We start from the raw sequence: 24,149 nt of genomic DNA, 5'->3' as shown, positions 1-24,149 counted from the left end.
CCACCCTCCTGCCCCTCCCCAAGTGCAAGACAGAAAGTGCCCTACTGGGAAAGAAAGGTTCACCTAGAACAGTTCTGACAAAATTATAACAGGCATCCTATTTTCACAAGCAATTGAATGAGGATTTAGAAATTCACCACCTCCTGAGAAGCAACTCTGCATTCCTGAAGTCAGTACTTCATCAAAAATAGCATTGCAAGACAGATTTCATACACATGGCTGTCAAGCTAACAGTTATAAAAAAGCTCAAAATATTTTTAGCAGTTTAGACACGGGCCATGTATTATTAGTGTTTCTTTGCTCCAATTTTTGACGTAGTACTAAAGCTGCCTAAAATAGACACTGGATAATAGATAGGTGTGAGATGTCTTAAAATAGAAAATTAAAGGTAATAACAATGGTGGAAAAACATTCTTCTAGTCTAATGCCAGAGGAGACACACATGGTGAAGAGAAGTTCAGTACCTTGTCCCCAGGCAAACCAGGATTTGGAATTTGCCATCCTTTCCAATGTTCCTTGGAGCTGTATTGATGGCATTGACATAATGACAGAAGCTTCTGCATGAAGATCTCTGAAGCAAAAGGGTCTCCTCATTGTCTCCAATTTGATCACTGGTTTCAAAGTAAGCAACAGCTTTCTCTGTGGTAGGGACAACATCAGAACCCAGTGAGAAGAAGCACTTCCTTGTGACACAATCAAACAAAGGAATCCTTAAAAAACCAACCTGCTGAGAGCTATTCCATAGTTTATCTATGAATTCCTGATTCTGAAGACCATAGGTAGGTGGTCACCTCCACCTTTGCCATGGCACAGCACTGGTTAGTCTGGCTGATGTCTAAACAGGTAACACCAAGGAGCAGCACCAGAGCACTCCTCAATGGTTTCACTGTAAGTGATACCATCAGCATTGATTTTTCACTTTTTCTGAGTAAGCACTTACCCTCAGGCTGAGCATCTCTGCCTGCAAGCCTGTTCTAAGGGAGAAAGTACATCTTAAATTACCCCAACACAGGCCTACAGGTGGGGATCAAGACCAGTGCAATGATTAGGAGAGCTCTCATAAACCAGGAATCCAAATCTTTCACTCCCTGCCCTTTCCTAGCTCTCCCCCTAACACTGATTGCTCCTCTACCCCAACCTCCAGCCTACCTTCTTTCTCTCAGAAAAGCAGCTGTTTGAACTAGCAACTCTTAAATTTCTGCACAGACTCACATTCTTCTCTTACAGAGTTTAGTATTTCTCATCTGCCATCGAGTTTCTCATTGACTTTAAGCAACCTGGAGCAGGTGCCTGGCAGGAGAAATGGCACCCTAGCTGATGAGAATGCAAGGTCTGCCTGTGAGGCATCATTTGCCTTAAACTTTCTCCTCCAAGTCCTATACCAGCTTACCTATGAAATCCCAGATGAAGACATTCTTATGAAAAATGCGAGCTGATTTGAATCCATGGTGGAAGACCTGCTCCAGTGCTGCAACCAGACCGTTTTCTCCACACAACAGAATGGTAAGGCTACCTCTCTGTGGAAAAGGGAGAGCAGGTAAGTATAACTCACCTTGTCTGGATGCCAGAAAACTTCAGATCTAAAGGTAACAAGTCTACTGGTATTTCAGCAGCATATCAGTGCCAGTGTTTATAAAAATGTGCAGGGAAGTAATGAAAAGTAGGAATTACCTCTTTCTCTGGCTTGTGGAAGTGTTTTACAATATTGTTCACGGCTTCCCCAATTCCCTCTTGGATCTGCCCCGCATTAGGCTCTGTGAAATGATGGAGAGCAGACTAGCTGAAGGTTAATCCTTTCTTGTTTGACATTTCAGCACTCATATCTTTGAATTTTACCAGAGCTGGACAGATGAACGAACAGGATCTACAGTGTCCCATCTCTGTGCTTTAGCAGGGAATGCCTCGTGTGACCCTCACAGTCTCGTGTCCCTCACAAAAGCTAATTTTAGGGACACGAGGTTGATGTGCCCTAGGGTCCCTGCAGAGAAAAGCTCTGCCAGAAGGCAGCTTACAGCAGCCACATCAAGCTCTGAGCTGCCCTCAGAGAGGCCTGTCTTCCCACAGACTGCAAAGGGAGCTGCTGGGAGGCTGAGCAGCATCAGCTCCTGCAAATTCTGCTGCCTCCTCCTCCCTCATCACATATCTCCGTGCTCCAAAGAAAGAGATTATTATCTCTCAACAGTCAAAAGAGGACATTGAAAGAGGCAATGTGTACGTCACAGAGCAAATACCAACCAGGGAAGGCAGGAAAAGCTCCTCAGCCTGCAGCTGCTGCTCTGCACCAAGCCTTGCCTCAGGATGAACCCTCCTGTCCACAGAAGCATTTTTTCCCCCCAGCAGTTGGCAGCTGATCCCTTCTCTATGACCCCGGGGAGGAAGGCAAGGACTTACTGGTGTTCCTGCCTGTGAGGGAAGTGATGCTCAGGCGCCTAGTGACAGTGGGAGATTTCTGCTGGGGCGGGGTGCGGCACTGCTTCCCCAGCTCCTCGTCAGGCGTGGAGGACACCAGCTCTCCGATGAGGATCCGCTCCAGACTGCCGTCGTCAACGCCTTTGCCCAGCCACCGCCCGCAGGGGAACCTGCGGCACACCGGGGCAAGCACAGCTCAGCCACACACACAGCACAGCCACACACACAGCACAGCCTGGGCTCCGAGCTGGGCCACAGCTGGCACCCAGCAAACACCCCTAACGGGAAACGGAATGCTTTGCTCCCAGAAAATGATCACGAAGCAGAGCTCTGCAGGAGCAGCCCCTGCACTGCAACTGATCATCCTTAGAAACGGGAAAATATGCAAAGCTTGGGTCACACACGTATTTTATGGTCCACACCTTGTTTCCTGACAAGTTATACTGCACTTGCAGCCAGAACTCACATGCAGCCTTTAAGAGTGTCGTGATGATTAACAACCAAATCCCCATAGAATTTCCACCCAGATGAGGCTGTGACACCTCCTCATACTCAGACCTCACCTCACATTTTACTGCTGCATCTTTGGAACCCATAAACAGCCCTAATGCATACCCCAGTTATTTTATCCCACATCCTCCTACTTTCCCTATACACTGTGGCCAACTCGGAGATCTGGAGCTCGCCTCTCTGAATTGCAGATTTCCAAGTTCACATTTTTAAAAAAATTGAGCCTGCTTAGCCACATTCTGTAAGACAAATTATGAATTAGGAGACCATTTTGACACAGAGGTATGTGCTCAATACTAGATTAAGAAATCATCAAAATCTTTTATTTTCTTAATATTGCCCCCAGAGTGTCTTTTCAGCTCTTGGGGTTTAAAGAATTAATTTGTCCACAATTTTACCACACTACTTTAACTTAAGAGATCTAAGTATGGGACACAAACTTATGAATCACTTGGAAAGGATCCATACTGTCTATCCTGTCTAAGAAAGAGGCAAAGAAAATCCTGCACTCGAATCCCATTTAATATTTATCAGATTATCTGACTTCAACTAGGGCTTCTGAAGTAAGAGAACCAGAGGTGGGGGAGACCAACCCAACCCTACCAGGGACCCAAACCAGCCCCAATCAGAGTCAAGGAGAAGGTGAACGCCTTCTCGCTTTCTCTAAATCCAAGAAAGATTTGAGACAAGGAAAATTGCAACTTGTTGCTTACTTGTACGTGTGTCCTGTTATTTCATTCCTGACCATGACACAATCAACCAGCCACTTGGCCAGTAGCCCTGAGTTGTCATGGCCAATCTGAACGGTCGTCAGCTTCCCCAAGTTCTGGCACTGCAATGAGTAACAGTTTTTGCTTTATTTAAAAAACGAACAGACAACACACACCCCCACCACACGCACGCATATGGTCTCAAATGTAGGCTTGTATTCAGTTTTCTAGCTTTCTTTGATTTATAGAACGAGTATTTTCGACCAAACATGCAAAGCATTTTCAAAAGCAGCGTAATTATTTTAAGACAGGAGAAAAGAAAGAAAACTGTTTTAAGCTTGTGGAGAGATGACATTCTTTACTGGGAGCACTCACTCTGAATATTCCTGAGAAGTATTAATTACACGTTTCTGAGTAAGGTGATAAAAAGGTGTGCTTTTGCAAAAGAAATAGATCTTCAACACAAACAGCTTTTCAAAAATCCATTTGGAGCATACTGACCTTCAGCTGACTCACTCCACACTATGCAGCAGTCTCTAGATCCTTTATTTGCTTATTGTTGGGCCAAACAAAAATCACTAACATGAGACTCAGCCTCACAAAGACACAGAAGGAAAACAAGGCACTGTGAATTCCAGTGCAAGATGTAATTGTAGGTGGGGCTGGCAACAGCATCTGTTAATATCACCTAAACATTTCCCTTGGAAGACCTTGGTTTTCACTGCTCCTGATCTGCCAAGCAAGCATCTTGGATTGACATTTTCTGTAAGTGGGTGGCTACCCAAGTCGGTATTTTAGGAAAGCTTCAGCCAAATGAATAATCCAGAACAGCATCTATACAGTCCTTAGAAATATCTAAATATATCATTTTGCCTGTTAGAAGCCTGGAGATCTTTTCTACAAAATTGTAATATCTGAATGAGACATGGGCATTTGTCTCAAAAATGTCCTCTCTGTCAAAATCGACCTATATTTGGCAAGAGGCTTTTTTTGCTATTGTTGTTGAAATTTAGTCTGCATATGCTCAGTGGATGCAACCTCAATTTCAGTAGCAGATTTTCCTGCAAAATCACTCTTTGATGGATACGATCCAGCCTGGAGCTAGAGGAGCTTGATGGGGCTTTCCTCGCAATTCCTGCTACCAGCTGCTTTGGCATGGCACCAAGCCAACCTGTAATTTCTGGCTGGGAAAGCAGAGGGGAAAGCAAAGAGAAAGCCCCAGCAAGAGCAGGGAAGAGAGCCTAGTGGCGATGGCAGCTCCCGGTGTGCCACGGACAGCATGTGAGGCTGGGATGTTGAAGTGCAAAGCCAGACAAGGGGCTGATAAGACATCTGGGACTGGTCAGAGGTCGAAAGGGACCTGGGTGGTGGTTAGTGGAAAGAGTGAAAGAAGAGAAAAGAAACTTGAAAGGGAGATGAGGAGTTGGAAATGAGCACTGAAAGGGAAAAAAAATCAGGCAAGGAAGTGTGGAAGGGAATGAGACATGGAAATAGATAGGCAAGGTGAGGCATTCTGGGCTGGACTGGGACAGCAGCAAGGCCTGTGGTTGAAAGTGGTGTGTGCTCACAGGAAACCTTCATCTCCCACAAGAGGGGCAGGCTATCTTCCTGTACATATTTGAACCTACAGTGATGATGAAAAGCAGGACAGAATCTGAAATGCCGTGCTCTTCAAAACATCTTAACAAATTAATATTTATTTTGAAAGCATGTTTCAAGTTGAAAGGAAACCATGAAAAGCACATACTCACCTCAAACGTCATTTCTAGGTGGTTTTTAGGAATCTGCATGACACCACTATCTCCCAGCTCTCCTGACACACATATCCACGGGTTTGATGTGGTTATTGCATTGCTTAATTTTTTGATGGGAATTATCACTGACCTGTAAGGGATCACTGAGAACAAGCAGAGGGGGAAGTATGTTAGTCTCGATCTATTTTTTTTTTTTTCCCTTCCAGTAAACGCCATTTCTGGGGCAAACGGCGCCTTTCCCTGGAAGACAAGCTCTGGCAGCCCGTGTCAGAAGCCAAGCAGGAGCCCCGTCCCGCTGCCGGGGGCGGTGCAGGGCGGTGGAGCCGCACGGTGGAGCTGCAGCCCCGCGGCACCGCTCCGGAGCCGCCGCCGGAGGATGCGGCACACGGCGGCTCACCGGGGACACGGGTGTCACAGCCATCCAACTGTCTGCTTTGGGAGGGACCTTTAAAACCAGCTAGTCCAACCCTCTGCCGTGAGCAGGGCCATCTTCGACCAGGCTAGACTGCTCGCAGCCCTGTCCAAGCTGACCTTGAACACTCCCAGAGATGGGACATCCAGAACTTCTCTAGGAAGAGGGGTGCCAGGGTCTCACCACCCAAAATGTAAAAAATTTCTTCCTTATATCTACCCTAAATTGACCCTCTTTTAGTTTAAAACCATCACAGCTGCTTGCACCACAGCCATACTCTCAAGTCTGGTGTGTCTCTGTGGACATCCTCCTCCTTACTCTTATTCTTGTTCTTATTTCCTTACTCTTCTGCTTTTAAATCTGTACCACTCATACATGCTTAAGACAAGGACTGCCACCGACCCCAATTTGGATTTGATTCTGACACTGCATCTCTAGCACTGCAAGACTCACTCTGCCCTTATGTTTCACAAGCTGTCTTTTTGACTGGGGAAGCTAAGCCAGCCTCTTTTACTTTTGTGTGCCAGCCAATCATACTGCACTCAAAAAAAAAAAAAAAAAAAAAAAAAAAAAACACAACCCCACAAAAAAGCAAAACAAAACAAAACAAAAACCCTCAAATCCCAAGCACCTGTCCTACAGGAGAAAGCTGTGAAGCTGGATGCCCCACAGAAATAAGGTAATCAAGGATGAATAAATCTTTGTTCTGACGAGATTTATTGCTTTAAAAGGAGAAAAAGTAGAATGAGCGCCTGTTCTGACAGCCACATAAAACTTGCTTTACTACACTCTGAACAGGCAGGAAAATTAAAAATAATGGTTGCCCAGGTGAATCCAAATAATTAGGTCATCTAATGGGACCTTGCTTTTTCTCCATTGTCCAGTTCTGGAGAGACAAAGATTAATTTCCAGATATTATTCCAATCTCTTCTCTCTTCTTTATGAGAGTGAGAAAGAGAATCTTTCTGGCATTTAAGAAGAGACAAAAGGACATTTAAAATGTATGGAGGAGCACAAAGTATCTCATCCTCCAATCTTCCATCTCCTCCTCAGTCTGGGGAGAGTGGACTGCTAAGATGTACACTTAATGAAGGCCAGAAAGAAGCATTAGGAGGTAGAAGGAGGGTCTGGGATGGAAGCTGAAAGAAACTATAACAGAGAGCAGCACTATCTGCTGATTACTCTCCTTTGTGCAATGCTCTTATCCAGAGCACTCCCACACAACCTTGGCTCTCCAGCTGGTTTCCCAGAGCAACATCCAGCACCTAGAAGCCCTGCAGCAACAACCAAGGCTTCCAGATCAGGGCTCCGCTACTCTGGCACCAGCAACATCATCTCTTACAAACCATGACAGCAACTAATTTTCACTCAGGGGAAAAAAAAAATCGATTCTCCAACTCACTGATGGTAGTGAAGACGCTTGTGAAGCAGAAGTAATCCACAGCATTGAGTGAGAGCAGGTGATACAGAAACTGCTCCCGTTCTTCCTCACAGCGCAGGAAAGCGTAACGCTTGTAAAGTTTCCTGGGAGAAACAAGCACACAGCATTCTTGTTGTTGCTGTTGATAAGGCACCATGTATCTTAAAAGACGTTTGAGTCTCAAAACACCAAATGAAGAGTGACTCTTAGTGGGCAATGAGTCCCCCAGCAGAAGCTGCTAGAAACCCACAGAGGGAATGTAAATGTGGTACATGTGTTTTACAGAGCACTCTTGGCTCCATGCTCCCACAGCAAGGCTACAGAGTTCACCTCTGTTTGGGGTTTGCTGTAAAGCACAGGTAAAAACTAACACTAGCAGAAGATCTGAACCAACATACAGCAACCTCATTTCTTCCCCACACCTTCCCACTGTGGAATGGTCTCATCTAATAACCTCATCTTCCTTCTGCTCCCTACTGTGACACAAAACTCAGCAGAGTGCACCAAGCAGCAGCTGGGGTCCTCCCACCACTCTGTCAGCTCAAAGATCTGCAGGGCTGCAGTGTGGCACGGATCTGACCAAGAACTAATGCCTCCTTGATGAAATCTGTGATGTGTTCCCCACACAGATGAGCAGACTTTTGCTCTGCTGGGTGGGCACCACCTCTCCCAGCTCTCCTCTGCCTTTCAATCGCTTCTATCTGGAAACCACAGTACCCAAACAGGGTGCCTGGCTGTACCCCAAGCAGCAGCACCTTGACACATCACTTTCACTACATGAAAGTGAAGGTTTGAAGGAAAGAGCTGGCTTACTTTGCAAGTGCCTGGTTGGAAAGCAGCTGCTTCAGGTGCTGAGACAAAAGCTTCTTCTCCAGAGAAAGTCTTATCCAGGCACGGGCTCGCCCCACATCAGTCTTTATCTCACTCATGTTCTGAACATGCCTGAAACGTGTGGGGAAGAGAATAAATAGATGAATCAGAAAAATTCTGCATGCTTCAAATGGCAACACCCCATGTGATGATGCAGCAGGTGAACTGGAAAATGTCTTCTGACAATTTCTGGAGAGATCCCCACCAGGGTCCCCCAGAACCCTGCACTGTGGCAGTGAGATCCCTGGCAGCCCCAGGCTGGCACGAGGACACGTGGCAGCTTTTCCTGGGCATAGCAGCCTGTAGGAGCTGCTCTGTGGTTGCCTGGTCAAGGTGAGGAGTGGTAAACCTGTTTACCCGTGCTAGATGCTCTCATGCTACCACTTAAAGAAAGCCAGCACCTTGTGAGACCCGGTTATATCTCAGCTGCCACCTCCAGCTGCTGACTCGAGGGGTGTGTCTGGGAGGGCAGAGGACAAACACTTGTCCTGAGAGTTTCTCCAAACCACAGTGGCTCTGAAGGTTCTAACAAACCCCTTGAGGGCAGCAGCAATGGCACATCTGAGAAAAGGAGGAGTGCTGAGGGAAAAACAGCAAGAGGAAGCTGCAAGCAGAATCACATTTTTAGGGATATAAGAGGCCTTCCTGTAAGTGATCATTTGAACAGCCCTCCATATGTTTCATCTGTAGGAAAGCAGAACTATGCCATAGAGACTTTCTGCTATGGTTATGCTTTTCTTTTTTCTTTTTTAACTTCCCACATTTCAGTGTGGAGGATGCCAGAAACTCTAGTTTTAGAGCATAGGGAGTTTTAGAAGAGGAAGAGAACTGCCATGGCAGGATAAAGTTGCTTCCAAAATCTCCCCACTTGGTTAACTAAAAAGAAGGAAAATGAGTAACAGGTTTCAGCAGGGGAAAGAAAAAGCTGCAATTTCTTAATTTTCATGCAGTCTGCATGTTAAGTGCACAGGCCATTCTGCCCTCCAAATCTTCATGGCAGGCTTCAAATACCATCAGCTGAAGTCTGAACAATTTACCAACAATTTACCCAGTTGCAATTTACTGTCTAACTCCTGCAACTTCTCTGACAGCTCTCCATGCATTGCTGAGTGTTGGGGGACGTGGCAATATTTACTCCAAAGGAAATCCAACAATGTGACTGATGCTTTTTACATTGACTACTATAGTTTCACTGTCTCGTGCTTTCCCCCCATCTGTTACACGCAAGTGTGTGCTTTGTGTTTGTCTTAGGTTGCAATGCAAGATGGAACCAAAAGTATGCATTTTATCACCATCTGTTAAAACCAGTGGGGCAGTGTTCTTTATCTCTTCCAGGACACATCCTCCCTCCAGAGATGGATATCTTCTGTCCTTGAGGCTCACTGAATGACTGATAAAATTTTATCATCCCACTGTGATGATGTACCCAGGGGGAGGAGCCAAGCATTCCTACCTGGACATAATCTGAGATTTGGAACACCACAGTCAGCCTTTTCCCACTGGATTCCCAGAGGAAGACCAGACCCTTCCACATCATCACTGGACCTTCAAGGGAAAACTGCACCCTTCTACAGGATCACTGCTTCAACAGACCCCCCTCTGACACTCCAGCACGACTGCAGCCACCATTTAATTGCACTGCTACCAACATCCTGACTGGAAGGATGTCAGGTTGTATTCTGACTCTCTCAGTGGTTTTGTACTACTGCATTTTATTTTAATTTTCCTAATAAGTAGTAGGGTTTTTTAAAGTTTTTTAAATTTATACATATAGTTATTCCTATTCTCATATCTTTGCCTGAGAGTCCCTTAATTTCAAAATGATAATAATTTAGAGGGAGGGGGCTTACATTTTCCATTCCAAGAGAAGCTTCTGCCTTTCTTAACAGACACCTGTCTTTCAAATCAAAATAGTGTTCTATTTAGTCCCTGCATTATTCGAGAAAACGACTATCCTGTTTATAGAGCCTCTAAAGGAGCAAGCCCAGGACCTTTAGGGCAAATTTACAAAGAACAACTTGCAGCTGTCCAGAAATATGAGTTTTCCCTGCACAAATGAAGAGGATACACAGCCCAGCAGCACTGCTCTGTGCCAGGCTGACCTGCCAGGTTTAAGCCTTGCTCCTGGCATGGGAAAACCCTTCCTGGCTCAGAGCATGGCAACCAGAATTAGACCTTCCCAGCAGAGAGCTGGACATGTGACCCGTAGCCCTTGAGAAACAGGATGCATGCTACACTCACAGCTACATCATGTTGAGACACTCTCCTCAGACATTTCAAGCCTTGTAAGATGGGAAGATCAAAGCACAGACTATCATCTCCCTCCCCTTCCCCCCGAGTGCTCAGCTTGAATTACATCTAATATGAAACACTGAGCAGAATATGTTATTTCACTGTGAGAAGATTCAAATACAGATGGACTCAACCTTATTCCATGCACGCTCTGTGCCTCTTCATTACCTGTCTCTGGTTCAGACTAGATTAGCATTAATTGTGCATTTGGGAAAAATATCTGCAAGAATGCAGCTTGCCAGAGATATTAAAAAGATTCAGTAATCAGTCTTGGTGTCAGCAAAAGCAGAGTGTAACAGAACAGAGCATGCAGGAACCCAAATTTATTTCACTGTCAGTTGTGAGAGTCAGAACAGCTCTATTTTTATCAGTGACCTAAGTGTAAGCACCACATGCTCACCACTGCACAGCAAATTCTTCTTGTCAGAGCACTGAACAGCCATTCCAATGCAACTCCCCTGGTTTGGACTTGCTTTTAATCCCATTAGCAATAAAGAAAAATCTATTTGCCCTGTCGAATGTAAGCCTGGGGTATGGGGAGACAAGCCCTCTGCAAACAGCTGCGCCGACAGCAGAGGTTACAGCTGCTCAGCACTGCCATGCCCTGGGGATGCTGTGCACACTCTCATGCCAGCACAGCCAGGAAGGAGCCTACAGCTCATCCCAGGTAGGCAGCAGGTCTTTGCTCAGCCTTCCTTTTAACCACAGCAGGTGAAGCATCGCTGCTGTGGGCCCAGTGGCCAGCTCACATCCTCCAGTGCAAGCTCCCTGTGGGAGAGAGGCACAACGTGGGCATGAGAGCAAGTGCTGAGAGCAGGGGAGAGCTTGCACAGAGGGAAAGAAAATGACTGCAGCTGGACCAAAGGTTCTGGGGAGGCCTTGATGTTGATTGTTTCAGTTGGATGCTCAGCAATGCCTGAAGGGTAAGGCCATGCTGGGAGGAGGCTGTAGCTGGAACAGGCTTGGAGAGATGAGACAGATCTGTGCCAGGGGAAAGGTTGGAGGGAGTAGCCCCGGGCTGTCTTTTGCCATTGAGAATCCATGCAGAGAACCAAAATAAACACCCTGAGCATCTTCCTGACCACATCTGTGCTGCCTGGCTTTTAGGGGGAGGCAGAGGACACTACAGTACCTGTAGCACATGGCACATTCAGAGCATGGCTGTGACTCAGCCCTGCTATTAAGTTTTTTACATAACCCTGCTTAAGGCAATGCTTAATCCTCCAGCCATTAGTTCAGTCAGCACCACAATTCCTCCAATTGAACAATTATCCATCCTTTAACTTCAGCCTGGGTCTGTGGGTGCAAACAAATATTAGGCAGCATTCCTTCCAAGCAGGAGAAAGTATGCCTCGAGATTACAGATGACAAATTCAGCTCACTATCTGCCCAGCATTTTCCATGACCAGACATGCTTTGTGGACAATAATGAATACCCAAGATATTACAAAAGGTAATGTTCTGCTTCTGTACTTTTTCTCTGAAGAGCAGTAAGAAAGATTTTTGTGATTCAAACAAGAGAGCTCAGATCCATGCTGGGCTTTCATTACTCCAGTGGAAGCTCGTGGAAGACAGAAGCCATGCATGCTGCAGTGAGCACACACAGCCTCCTCTGTCAGCAAACCCCTCCCAGCACAGGAGTTTCCGCTCCAGATCCTCCCTCATTCTTCCCTCACACTGACCCTCTACATGCCTGTCAGATTCCCAGGACTGAACTCAGGAGAGAGCTGCCACATCCCATGAGAGAGATGCTAAAATGGCAGACACATGTTCAAAATGACCTCTTGGCACTACACGCCTAATTACACTGTATGTATTCTCTCTCCCTCTTTTACAGGTTGTTTTAGCTGTGCGTGGCTTGTCATGCTCTTTGAAATCAGAACAAAAGACTCAAACTACAAAGGGTCAAACTAAAAGGTAGCACACTGCAGGTGGGAAGTACAGTGATTTTTTTTCCCAGAAAAATCTGACTTCTCTATCAACATGCAAAGTAAAAAACACATCCCTGTGATCCAGGTTTTGGGAACTACAGTAAATCTTATTTTTACCCTAAGGCTCTTTTGGCATATTTTTACGTGTAAGAAGGACGTGGTATTGCAAGAAACTGTACTGATGTTGTCTCACACATTAAATTACCAGCAATTGCTTTCAGCTCTTCACAGATGAGCATTATTGCATTACTCCTCCTCTCTTTTCATGGCCCACTGAAATCTTTAGCCCTGGCAAGACAAGTGTCAAAACAGTGGCCTGACCTGGCAGTGGCTTGATCAGGCAGATGCCCTGAAGAACTTCTGCCTGCTGCTGTCACACCAGCCTCCACCCCTTCTGACTCTCTAGTCCTTCTGGTTCCAAACAAACACTACTTGAAAACATCTCCAGAGCCAGGCTGTGGTCCACTGAAAAGAACCTGCCTCAACTTCACATCCCAGCTTTACACTCACCCAAATTCTAGGTCTGACTGAACTTCTAAACTTAGACATTTATTACTACATGCCATGAAATGCTAGTTGAAAAGAAAGAATATTGCTCAGGCATTGTGAGCAGGTTTTGACATACCTTTGCTTTGCCTATCAACTGTACTTGCTGGGTCAGTAATTAAAAAATGAACGAAAAGAAACAAACTGAAAATACCAAGGAATTTAAGATATCTGCTGTTATTTGTAGAAGCTGGCTTTATTACTGGAAGAACTCCCCAGGGAAAACAGAAGTTGCAGTAACATATGTATGGTTTTCATTTCTGTTTGCTAAAATAGATCAAGTGAACACACAAAGACGTTTCTCAAAACAGAAAGGCAGCACATTGTAGATGTGAATGTGGGCTGAAGAGGTTTAATTCTCCTTAGCCTTTGTAGCCCCAAAGCCAGTGAGGATCTTTACCATATGCTACACAATTAAACCCACAATTAATGCTTTAGGAACCAAATTGCATACCTCATATCTTGTATCAGGGAAACCCTCAATGTAGGCAGAGTAATTCCTGTATCAGACTTTCGTCTTTCTGTTCCACCACCAACTACAGTGGAGAAAATACACATAGTTAATATAACACTACAGTAATAGTCTGAAAACAATCTTAAGTGGCTGGTAACTGCACTGTTTCTGTGCACTGTCACTACCTCTACTCTGGAAATGTAGAAGTAGACAAAAAGAAAATTCCTTAGCCAGCACTGAACTTGGGAGATCTAGCTTCTTTTTTCTGTATGTGAAATACCTTAACTTAAATAAGTACAGCAATGAGTTTTATTAGAAAGAAGTTTCTATGGAAAGCCCACAACTGAGAACAACTCAAAATTAAGCTACAGTAACATATTCAATGCAAAGAATGCCATGCATTTCTGTGCTCTGCTCTGATCAAACCACTTTGTGGTGACATATTTTGCTCTCAGGAATTTGTGCCTGCCAGCCAGATTGCTTAGTGCATTACTCATTGAAGCCAATTAAAAAGTCCTTTCATGGGAGAGACTACTTTGTCCATAAATGCCTCTTCGAGGACTGATCATACAAGTTCCCATCTGCAGGATCTGAATTGGAGAGTCCTTGCAAGATGATTCATTTGTATAAATTCAGAGGCTTTTACTACAATACCCCAGCCACTGGGCAGGGACATCTCAAGGTTATCAGAAAACCTCTCTTAAAACACAGTAATTTAGTGATTGTAAGGGGCCAAGTAAAAACATAAATTGACTACCTAGACTGATGGACAGAGATTAATTACACAATTTCTGAACTGTACCACCCACCAGTATAAAGATTTACTCAACATGGAGCTATTCATATCGGGATTGGAGAGACAGATTATGCTCACTGAGAGAAAAATGTCTTATTCCCAGCTCCACACTTTCAGCTTCTTCAGAAATTACCTCTTGCGGAGACACTGCTTCTCACAGCTCACTCAATGCTCATTAAAAAGGAATGAAGGTAGTGCACATACACCAAGTAATATTCCAGACAAGGATGGAAACTATGTTCCTTTGCCTCCAACAATTTCAGTCCATTTTGTCCAGACATCCCCACAATGGTTATGAGAAGTCTCAAAATGTAAACGTGGTATTAGCAAGCAAATACACTGAAAATCCTGCATGGCTTTCATGTGGTTGCACTGTTCCTCCCATGGCCAAATTCATTTGCTGTGATGGACTTCTCATGGAGTCACCTGCCAAGTACTCACCTGGAAACTCTGCACTGTGCTCCTGCTTCTCTTCTCTCTCCTGGTACTGAAGTAAATGAGACCACAATGCAGATTTCCCCTGAAAATGGAATAGGTATTATTTTGCTTTAAATAAATCAGGCAAAATCCCCCAATCAATAACAGCCAGTAAACATGGCAGAAAAATGTAATGGCATTTGAATGGGTAAAACATTCAGTAATGAAAACCAATCCTTCTCTCGGCCATGAAATCTCAGGAAGAGAGGACCATCCCACTGATCCAGCAGTCACACTACCCACCTTGTTTCTTTGTCCTCCCTCTGGGTATCCTTTATGAAGGTTGAAAGGGAATAAACCAAATATGTACTTGACAACATCACCACGATTTCCAGAGTGGAAAACCCCCAAAAAATCAAACACCCAAAACTTCTCAAACTTTTGCAAAATCTGAACCAGGGACACTGATCCCAAAGACACCTTTACCTTGGAACTACACATTGAGTTGCAGCTTAGAAAGCAGAGATTACATTCAGTATTTACCAACCTGCTTGACCTGCAGACCATGGCTCCAGATTCTTTCTAGCAGATCACAGAGACTGGCAATCAGTGTATTTTCCTCCAGACCTGTTATGTTGGCTTCTCCATGTCCCAGCTCAACTGCTTCATGACCCATCTTCTCTACCAACATGCGTTTAGTCTATTAAAAAAAAAATCCCAAGAGTTTCTAAGCATGTAATCCAACAAGAGAGAGAATTTACAGGTGAGTTTACTTACACATGCTTAATCTAGAGACCATTGCTACCAGAGAGAAACTTCAAATCTATTTGCAGAGATTGTAAATTAACAAAAATAATTATATTTAAAAAGTTTGCTTGATTACTTCCAATCAGGAAGTACTCTGATTTAGAAGGGACCCAGAAAGACTAAGTCCAGCTCCTGTAACTGCACAGGACACCCCAAGTGTCACACCATGGGTCTGAGAGCATTGTCCAAACATTTCTGGCAGACTTGATGCTGTGACCACTTCCCTGGGGAGCCTCTTCCAGCTATCCTATTTCTATACCATTTATCTATTGTCCTATTTCTATGCTGATGACTTACTACCAAGCAGAGCACAGAATACATGTTCAGCCTTACTTAGCTTCTGTTTTAATTCTTGTTACAGCCAATGAAGTTTAACACTCAGGTAAAGCAGTATACCACCAACAGACACAAAGAAGCTCTATGTCCATGGCTATAAAAAGCTTCTTTCATATCAGGAATTCTTATACTTCATTTGCTCTGCATAAACAACATGCACAAGCCACACGTACTGAATGCCTCCTTTCTGACCAAGGGTCTCCAGGCTATTCTGTTTAGGCTACATGTCAATGTGAACAATTAAAGGAAATCCTCCAGAAGATGTCTGCACATGCTGATTCTCCTTCCTGTCCTTTCTACTTCTTCCATCACCTTTAACTGCATAAACAGAAGAGCAAGAACACGTTTCTTCCTCTGCTGGCTGTTGAAAAACACTACAGGGATATCCATCCTGCAATAACCAAGTACTCCAACAGAACGATGCCATTCCAGCTGTGAGCCAGGAGAACATCTGCAGGTGCTACATGAGCTTACTGTAATCTGGGGAGAGCACACAAGGGGATGACCTACCTTCATGCGACATTCCTTCAGCAACCCTTCCACAAATTTCCAGTTGGTCTGTGCAATCACAGCTGGAGAGAGGTCTGACAGTTTGGGCTGCCTTAAATTTTTACCTAAACTCCTTGCCTCCTGCATGTATTTCTAAAAATAAAGAGAAAAATTTTAGATATTACCGGTCAGAGTGACTCTCCTTCATCCCAGGCAAGCAAGGTGGTGAAAACAAAACGAGCTCGTGTTAATCTAGAAACTTAATCTTGATTTGTCTGATGTTTAGGTGTCAGGCTGGAGAAGTGGATTGATCCCTTTTGACAACAGAAAAAGCAAGGTATTTTCCTGAATGGTACAGAATCAGTCAGTATTAGCCAGTGAACTGTGCTGTTAGTCACTAGCATGAAGTTAGGCACAACAAGTGCATAAAGTGTAGTTCAGCAATGAAGTCAAAACACTGAGAAAAATTTCTTTCCACTGCTATTTCTTACTTAATTTTTTTTTAAAGAATTGCCTAATTTGTGACCAGACTATACATGAATAGAAAAAAAAATCCCTTAAATATAAATTATAAGAAGCAGAAATATGCTTAGCGAACGAGAAAGATTTCATCCATCACTTTTCATCTAGATAGTTTATGCAGAAAAAATGAGACTTGATCTTATTCTCAATTAACTTCTTGATTACAAGAGAATCTCATTTTAAGCAGAATTGACACTTGGGATCATTCATGTTCTTACTATGGTAATTGTTAAGTATGGATAAAAATCAGCATACTCATTAAAAAAAGATCCAGGCTATAATTGAAGACTTTCAAACTTTCCTGCTCCACTGCCTTGTCATGAAGGGTAGGGTATTTTTTGCTTTGGTCTGTTTTTTGGGGTTTTTTTCTGTTAAGTCAAAATCCACAAACCAATTAGCAAGTGACCTCTGACCCCAGCATCAGTGAGAGAGCTGCATGCTGAGCAAGGCTGAGAAGTCGGGCACAACTATCAAAATGTTGTTCAAGCATTATTTGTAACTTTTCCTTAAAAAAGAGCAAGATCATAGAATGTTGCTAAATAAAAGTTTTGAAAAACAGCAATCAAATCCTGGTGTTGGGAATGCTCTGTTTCCATAATGGGTTTTTGTCCAGTTAATGATGCCTCTCTGGGGGATGGTATGTGACAATGACCAGTCCTTCCTGGGAGGAGCAGACCACATCCCTCCAGGGAATTCTTGCTGCTGCTTACTGAGTTTTCTGGGGAACTGAGAGGTCACTATGGCTGCTGCATTCTTGGAGCTTTCTCCCTGGGCAGGAAATTTGTTCCATAGAATGGTTTGGGTTGGAAGGGAACTTAAAGATCACATAGTTCTAAACTTTCTGCCATGGACACCTTCCAGTAGATCAGGAAAAGCAAAAATGAAATCTAAACACACTGAAGTTAATTGAAATAGCTCCCCTCTGCCTTTTTTTTTTTTTTTTTTTCAAGTGGAGTATAGTTTTTCTGACAGATTTTCTCAACACAGAAATTTGCATCTTATTTGCACAACACTTAGCATCACCCTAACAGGTCAGACAAGAACATAGGGTTCTGCCATGAAAAAGCTGTGTTCCACTGAAGTTCTCAGTTAGGTAACTACAGTACTGTAAGGATTTTAAAATAGTTCAAAAACTACAGGTGAGAATAAAAGAAAAAATTATAGACAAAGTGTGTTGTTCAGCAAGCAACTTCACAGGTGACTTCCATCTCAGTGCAAAAATTAACAGCAAAACCAGTGAAAAAGTAATACAGGGAATATACAACTAGCAAAACTAATATTTCTTTTTAAATGTGAAGGGATAAAAAGTGTGGTTATATTCTGAAGAGTACAAAACATAGCTAAACTTACTTTATTCACTGCATATCTTCTTCTTATATTAAAATTAAAAAAACTCTAAGGTTCCAGAGACGAATAAGGGTGGGCTGAGAGAATGAGCTGATTAGCCTTTGTCTAATTCATCAGCATCCATACACCACCACCCTCTTGCACACTGGGATGCAATGATCCAATGCTTTTGGGATTTGACTCCCTAAACTGAATTGCCAGGTGAGCAACACGGGGAAATAAAAAACCCCAAAACAAAACAAAATTCTCGTCTTTTAGCCTTGGAGCCGATGTGTTTTCCAGGGAGCTGGTGTGGAAGCTCCTTTCCAGCTACTTTTCTGATTATAACCACACTTCCAAGTGCTACAGGGACATGCTCATAACTCTACAAGAAAGGGGCAGGTTTGAGATGCAGCAAAGACAGAGGTTCCTCATGCTAACAACATCTCAAAAGCAGCTTTCAACAAGAAAAACTAAAACATACCAGGCAGCATTCAGAGAAGGATTTTTTAGGAGGCCGTGCAGGAGGGGGTGGTCCCTGATCCCACTCCCAGAAGGCCATTGAGTTCTGACGAAGCAAAAGCTCCTCCGAGGGCTAAGAGGAGGCAGATGCCCCAATGGCAGAACAGCCAGAAAGAAAGAGGAGACAAAGCAAAAGAAGCATGCATATGATCCACAGCCAAAAAAAAGAAGAAAGTAAATACATGACAAAGTACTGACAAGGCTCTGCTGCGATATACACGCACGGGGCACCGTTCAAAATATACTTGCAAAGCCATGTTAGCAAAAATAGCAACAAACATGTACAAGTGCTGTTTTGCTGTGTTTCCATGAAACGTTGTTCAAAGCTATGGTTGAAGAGTCCTCTCATCCACTCAGGTTCTTTTGGAGGGTAAACTCCAACACTGACCAACATTATTAGTGAGTTTTACCACAAAACAGCATGAGTGTTATATTTTTGCTAGTGACATACAATAGAAGCATATGGACATCAATGGAAAAATGTGGCAGAAATTATTTAATGAAGGATGAGGAACTGAAAAGATGGGAAAGAAACACATGTATGTGACTGACATTTACAAGCTGCATGGGAGTTTCCAGGCTTTAGGTATAAAAAGGTCCCAAAGTCTTAACCTTTCAAATAATCATACTCATGTCAGAAATCTATGTAAGAGAAAGTAAAAAAGTTGCTTTAAAAAAAAAAAAAAAAAAAAAAAAGGTGGAATCCTGCCTCATTCACTTCTACAAGGCTGACATTTATTCAAGAACATCACTTTTCCAGAGACTTCCACCCTGGCCAGAATTTAGCAGCTGCACTGCCAGGGCTCTGCTGTCTGCATGTAGTAACATGGCCAAGGTCTAAATCAGCAAATAAGCCATTTTCCTGATGACAATGGGGCTGTCTTGTTCCAAAACAATAAAAGCACTTTATTTATGTTGTGTGCTTTGAAGCTGTACAGCATCTACGACAGGCGGAGCAGCATCCAAACGGCTACAGAGACCCAACCACAGCACACAGCAGCCACAAAACTGCCCCAAGTAATGGGCACACTGTTGTCCAAACCTCCACCTCCTGGCTCACAGCTTGTGCTGCCCTCAGATGAGGCCACCCACCTCCCTCATGTCGTTGTCCAGCCCGATGTGCTCCGAATGCTGCCGCAGGCGGTCCTTTCTCCGCTGAGTGGTGCTGCTGCGGCCGGCCCAGCGGCTGGGGAAACACAGAACACACCTGTCAGCACAACGAAAGCAGGAGGGAAAAGCCTTGCTCAGGAGCTGAAGGACTTCTAATGGGTCTGCAGCAAAAGGAGAGAAAGCCCAAGCTTGGACCTTGCAGTAAACACGGGTAGGAGCTGGTGCCTGACCTCCCCATGGGAAACCACCAGCAAGGCCACAGACCAGCATTCACCCAAGGGATAAAAATCCTCATGGAAATGTGCTCAGCTGCCTGCCAGGGTCTCCAGTGAGAGCTCCTGGTACCTGAAATGCAGTTCCTGCCATAGCAGTGATGCCATCACTAAGTCACTAAACTTAGCCAACACCACTGCTGCATTTGATAAGGTTTGACAAGAACAGGGTCTTTAGCAAAAACAAAACACAATGATGGATTTTGAGTAGCAACTTCTACAATTTTGCTCTTTTGTGAGAAGTGCTACTCTTGTCCTTTGTCCATTTTCTGTGGTACTTCCAGGAATTATTTGAGATAAATTTCTCATTGCAGTTTTAACAGCTCTTACTGGGTGCACCTGTGTCTAAAGGCTATGAACAATACAGATGTTCCTGGGATTAGTCCTGTTGCTATTTTCACCTTATTTTTTTTTCCATTTGTTTTCTAAGTACTACGGAAAGCCTGGGGTTTTTTCCACCTGTTTATGTACATCCAGTTGAATTTTTTCTCTCTCTACACAGGTGGTATTGGTGATGAGTCTCCTGATTCCAAACCCATGTATTTCTGTGTGCATCCCAAACAGAAGCATACACAAATAAAATTTGGGATCTAACTGTTTGGGCAAGAAGTTTCAGCTGGTGACAGAGGCAAATGAATGCCTGGGGAGGAAATTCTTGCACAGAGCTGGACTTGGGTTCTGACATGTTGGGCAAAACACTGGGGATGTGTAGAAAAGGGAATCTGACCCAAGAGTAGAGCAGGAATGTCGCCCCTGGTGACCAAGAAAAGGCCTCTGTTTCCAGAGAGAAGGACTTTGCAAACATGTACATAACTTATCTTCATCAGTTCCTTCAGAGAGTCAACCAAAATCTGAATTTTGGCTCACCACACAGATACAAAGGGAAAAAAGCCACAGGAACTGTGGTTTCACAAGTCAAACCGAGTGCCATTGTACCTCACAAATAACATCAAGAAAACAAGTACAAAGGAGGAAATCTGGGTCTGCATGTAATTATGGTCATCACCTCAGTATCCCATATGACGACACATTCATTTTTAAAGCAATTTTTTTTTGGTGGCCTCAGGTCTCTGCTAAGAAAATGAAGCAGCCCAATAGGTGTCTGCACAGCAAATGCTGATACCTTCTCAGAGGAACACATCACTGACATAAGTGTCTTTGCACATCCACAGAGGTCTTAAAAATGTACAGCCCCTGAGTTTAATGAGTCATCATTTTAACTTTTTTTTTTTCAGAAGCAACAGCCAAAGCCTCATTAGATGACTAAGATGGGGAAAATAAACCCCTACATTTGAATAATCTCAACAAACAGAAACATCACAGAAAAAAACACTGTTGAACAGAGGATAGCAGATATAATGTGACTTTAGCCACTTGGCTCTGGAGACCTCCCATTTACTGCAAGTCAGGACCATGTTCATGTTTCACACAACAGAATGCAAATAACACATTGGAAATTTAAGTTACAGGTCAAATATTACCCCATATCATAGTTTTTCTGCTCCAATTTGTATGGTTATTTTTTGGATTCTAGACAGAGCTTGGATCTATCTCTACCTGCATTTCTCCATTTACTGGAAGATGAAAGAATTGCTTTAAGTGTCCTTTGAGGGCAAACATCTCACCAAAGTTGACAGCAGAACGAAGGCCACAGAATAAGTACAAAATAACACACCACCATTAAAGCATTTCCAGTTCATTTCAGAGCTGTACTTCATCTGGGAGACGGCACAGACCATTTTCCAGATTATTAATCAGAACTATTTGAATGTTTTAATCACACAAAAGTGAAGATTGTTGGATGTTTATGAAAAAAAAAAAAAAAAAAAAAAAAAGAGACTGCTGCTCATTAGCAGGAGCAATTACACACAGTGAGCTGCACATTCCCTCTTTTCCAAACTCTTAAGTTAAGGAAGAGGAGTTAAGTCGCTGGGTGAGGTCTGTGCATTTGGATGCTGCTCTGAATCTCTCTGGGAGGTTTTGTGAAGATCTAACAGCAGATAAACAGGATTAAGCAGCTAAATCTTTTAAAGCCTTTTCTTTTCTGGGCCACATAGAATTTTCCCAAAACAATGCTTCAGCATTACAATAACCATTCCCTCTCCTCAGCAGTCACTGCATTTTAAATTGCTCTTCCTCTCCCTGTGATCACTTGAAGGGGGATAAAAGTCCCAGTGGTCACACCACCTGCCCACGGCTGCTGAAATCCCCTGTGGGTACCTCTGCTGGCCCTGTCATCAGCTGCTTCTCTATTCACACCTCAGCCCAGGTGCTGCCAAAGCAGCAAGGAAAGCTGTTCTCCCCCCAGCAACCCTTTACTTGTCAGCCCTTAGACTTGGGCTTTGCAGATAACCACTGCAGATATCGTGAGGAGATGAAGCCCTCCTGCTGCTCAGCCTAGGTGCCACCAAGGACTCCCTAACCCCAAAAATGCCTTCTCCCCTTTAGTTTTTTGCTGTCAAGGCTGTGAGCACAGACTGCTGGCATGTTTCATTTATTCCTCACAGTGGAGGCATTGCTACAAGCTCCAGGTCTCTGGGGATGGAGCAGGCGCAGCTCGGGTGCAGTGCTGCAGGGAGCCCAGGGACAAGCTGCTTCCATGGAGAAGTGAGGAAAGGCTCATTTCAGAGTGTCTGTCTGTATCTGACTCCCATGGCCACAGATGAATGCTCCTCACCTCCAGGGACTGCAGCAAAACAGTGATATTTCAGAGCAGGGACCAGGGAAGACTGTGCTCAGTTCAACATATGGAAATGAAGTAAGGCACCTCCAACTAAGACCTTTGCAATGTAAAGGCAGTCAAGTCAGTATTGTTTAGTATCAAATTAGACCCAACAAGCATAGGAATAGGTTTGCAGAGGTTAGAGGGAATGTAATGGTGACATTTGAAACATCCCATGTTAAGTATCATCTTTTGCCTTTCTATAAATAAAAGAGGTAAGGTAGTCAGCAGCAAAGCTGCACTGTCAGAAGCAATCTAGCAAAACAGTACCTCACACTAGGGACTGGCTATCCTGTACCACAACCACGTGTTCATATCTCTTTCATCCCCTACCTTCTCCCCACCCCCCTTTTTAAAGCTCCCTGGAGAAATAAAGAAATTATGTCTTCCCAAATCAGACATCGGTGTAGCAGGCAAGATTTATACTGCAAAACATGGGCATGCTGCTAGAGAACTTCTTTCTCAGAGGGATTTAACCACTATTACCATCACCATGAAAATCACTGTAAGTCCCCTTATAGCAATAATGTAGAAAAGGAAGGAGACAAATGCACTTGTTTACAGGACAGGACCTAAATCTCCTCATATATACCATCCTGTGAGGCAGGCTGCTATTTAGGTCTGCAAACCATGACAATACCCATTCTACCTATATATGCCCATCAAAGGAGTGATCTGAGTTTCTGCATTCACAAAACAGCACATAGCTGTACTGCAGCCTCCACAAGCCCTCCCTAAAGCAGGCCCACATCAAACACACACAGACTGCACATGCAAACTCATTGAGCTCTGATGTTGTTTGTGTGGGACTACACAGAGATTCCAAGCCAAACACGTGTCAGGACAAACAAGAAAAGGAGTGCTGAAAGTGAGCTCCACCTGGTCATGGATGGGCTGACAGGGGAGGGGGTCCACAGTGTGAATCTGCTCCATGGTAAAGAGGGTAAAGACACCTTTTCCATCTCTGTTGTAGGGTAGAATAGGAAAGCTCTGAAACTGCTCATTGGGTGTCATTAGTATGATGCTCATTGGGTGTCATTAGTAAAATGCCTTAAAGAGAGCAGCCTTGCACTGACAGGCTCTTTCATCAGTTTATAGGAAAAAAAAAGCCATCTTAAAGGGTGGCACACACAGCTATCATCCTCTGCAAGGAAGAGCTGTACTGAACTGCCAGCATCACCTCTGAAGCCCTGAGAAACCACTGTCCTATGAGGTGTTTAATTTGCAAGTCCCTTGAGACACTGGTACTGTTCAGGGGAGAGCAAATGGAATAGCAAATGCAAAGATTCAATGCCCATTTCTCCCTGTCAACTTTAATTCTGCACAGCTAGGTTAAAATGATATATTAACTCAAAGAAGTTAATGGCACTTTTCCTGCCTTGCACCACTTGAGCAGAGGATCAGCAAGCTCAGGAGAGTCGCCCATCAGCTTCCAAGTCACCACAGCACATATTTCCTATCTCAGAAACCACCTTTAAGCACGGATTGTCAGTCACTCTTCATTCTTGAAAATTAACGTATT

General features: G+C 43.9%; 1 protein-coding gene across 4 annotated transcripts in view; it reads right to left on the bottom strand.

The window, feature by feature from the left end:
• DENND5B (DENN domain containing 5B) overlaps positions 1–24,149 on the bottom strand; it is a 103,838-nt gene that overhangs the window by 4,358 nt on the left and 75,331 nt on the right. For 2 of the 4 annotated variants that reach the window (XM_066319756.1, XM_066319757.1), the window contains 14 exons: positions 19,616–19,709; positions 18,486–18,596; positions 16,175–16,306; positions 15,069–15,221; positions 14,546–14,624; positions 13,309–13,390; positions 8,029–8,157; positions 7,198–7,319; positions 5,381–5,526; positions 3,633–3,751; positions 2,392–2,579; positions 1,672–1,754; positions 1,391–1,517; positions 465–639 (listed from right to left, as the gene is read on the bottom strand). In XM_066319756.1, the coding sequence (XP_066175853.1) occupies positions 465–639; positions 1,391–1,517; positions 1,672–1,754; positions 2,392–2,579; positions 3,633–3,751; positions 5,381–5,526; positions 7,198–7,319; positions 8,029–8,157; positions 13,309–13,390; positions 14,546–14,624; positions 15,069–15,221; positions 16,175–16,306; positions 18,486–18,596; positions 19,616–19,709 (1,740 nt within the window). The remainder of the gene's footprint in view (positions 1–464; positions 640–1,390; positions 1,518–1,671; positions 1,755–2,391; positions 2,580–3,632; positions 3,752–5,380; positions 5,527–7,197; positions 7,320–8,028; positions 8,158–13,308; positions 13,391–14,545; positions 14,625–15,068; positions 15,222–16,174; positions 16,307–18,485; positions 18,597–19,615; positions 19,710–24,149) is intronic. The other 2 variants (XM_066319758.1, XM_066319759.1) reach the window with 1 other exon arrangement.

This window comes from Sylvia atricapilla, chromosome 5 (genome assembly GCF_009819655.1).
Source record: "Sylvia atricapilla isolate bSylAtr1 chromosome 5, bSylAtr1.pri, whole genome shotgun sequence".
Classification (NCBI taxonomy): Eukaryota; Metazoa; Chordata; class Aves; order Passeriformes; family Sylviidae; genus Sylvia; species Sylvia atricapilla.
Note: the sequence above shows the minus strand (reverse complement) of the source record. Positions and strands in the feature narration are given on the sequence as shown.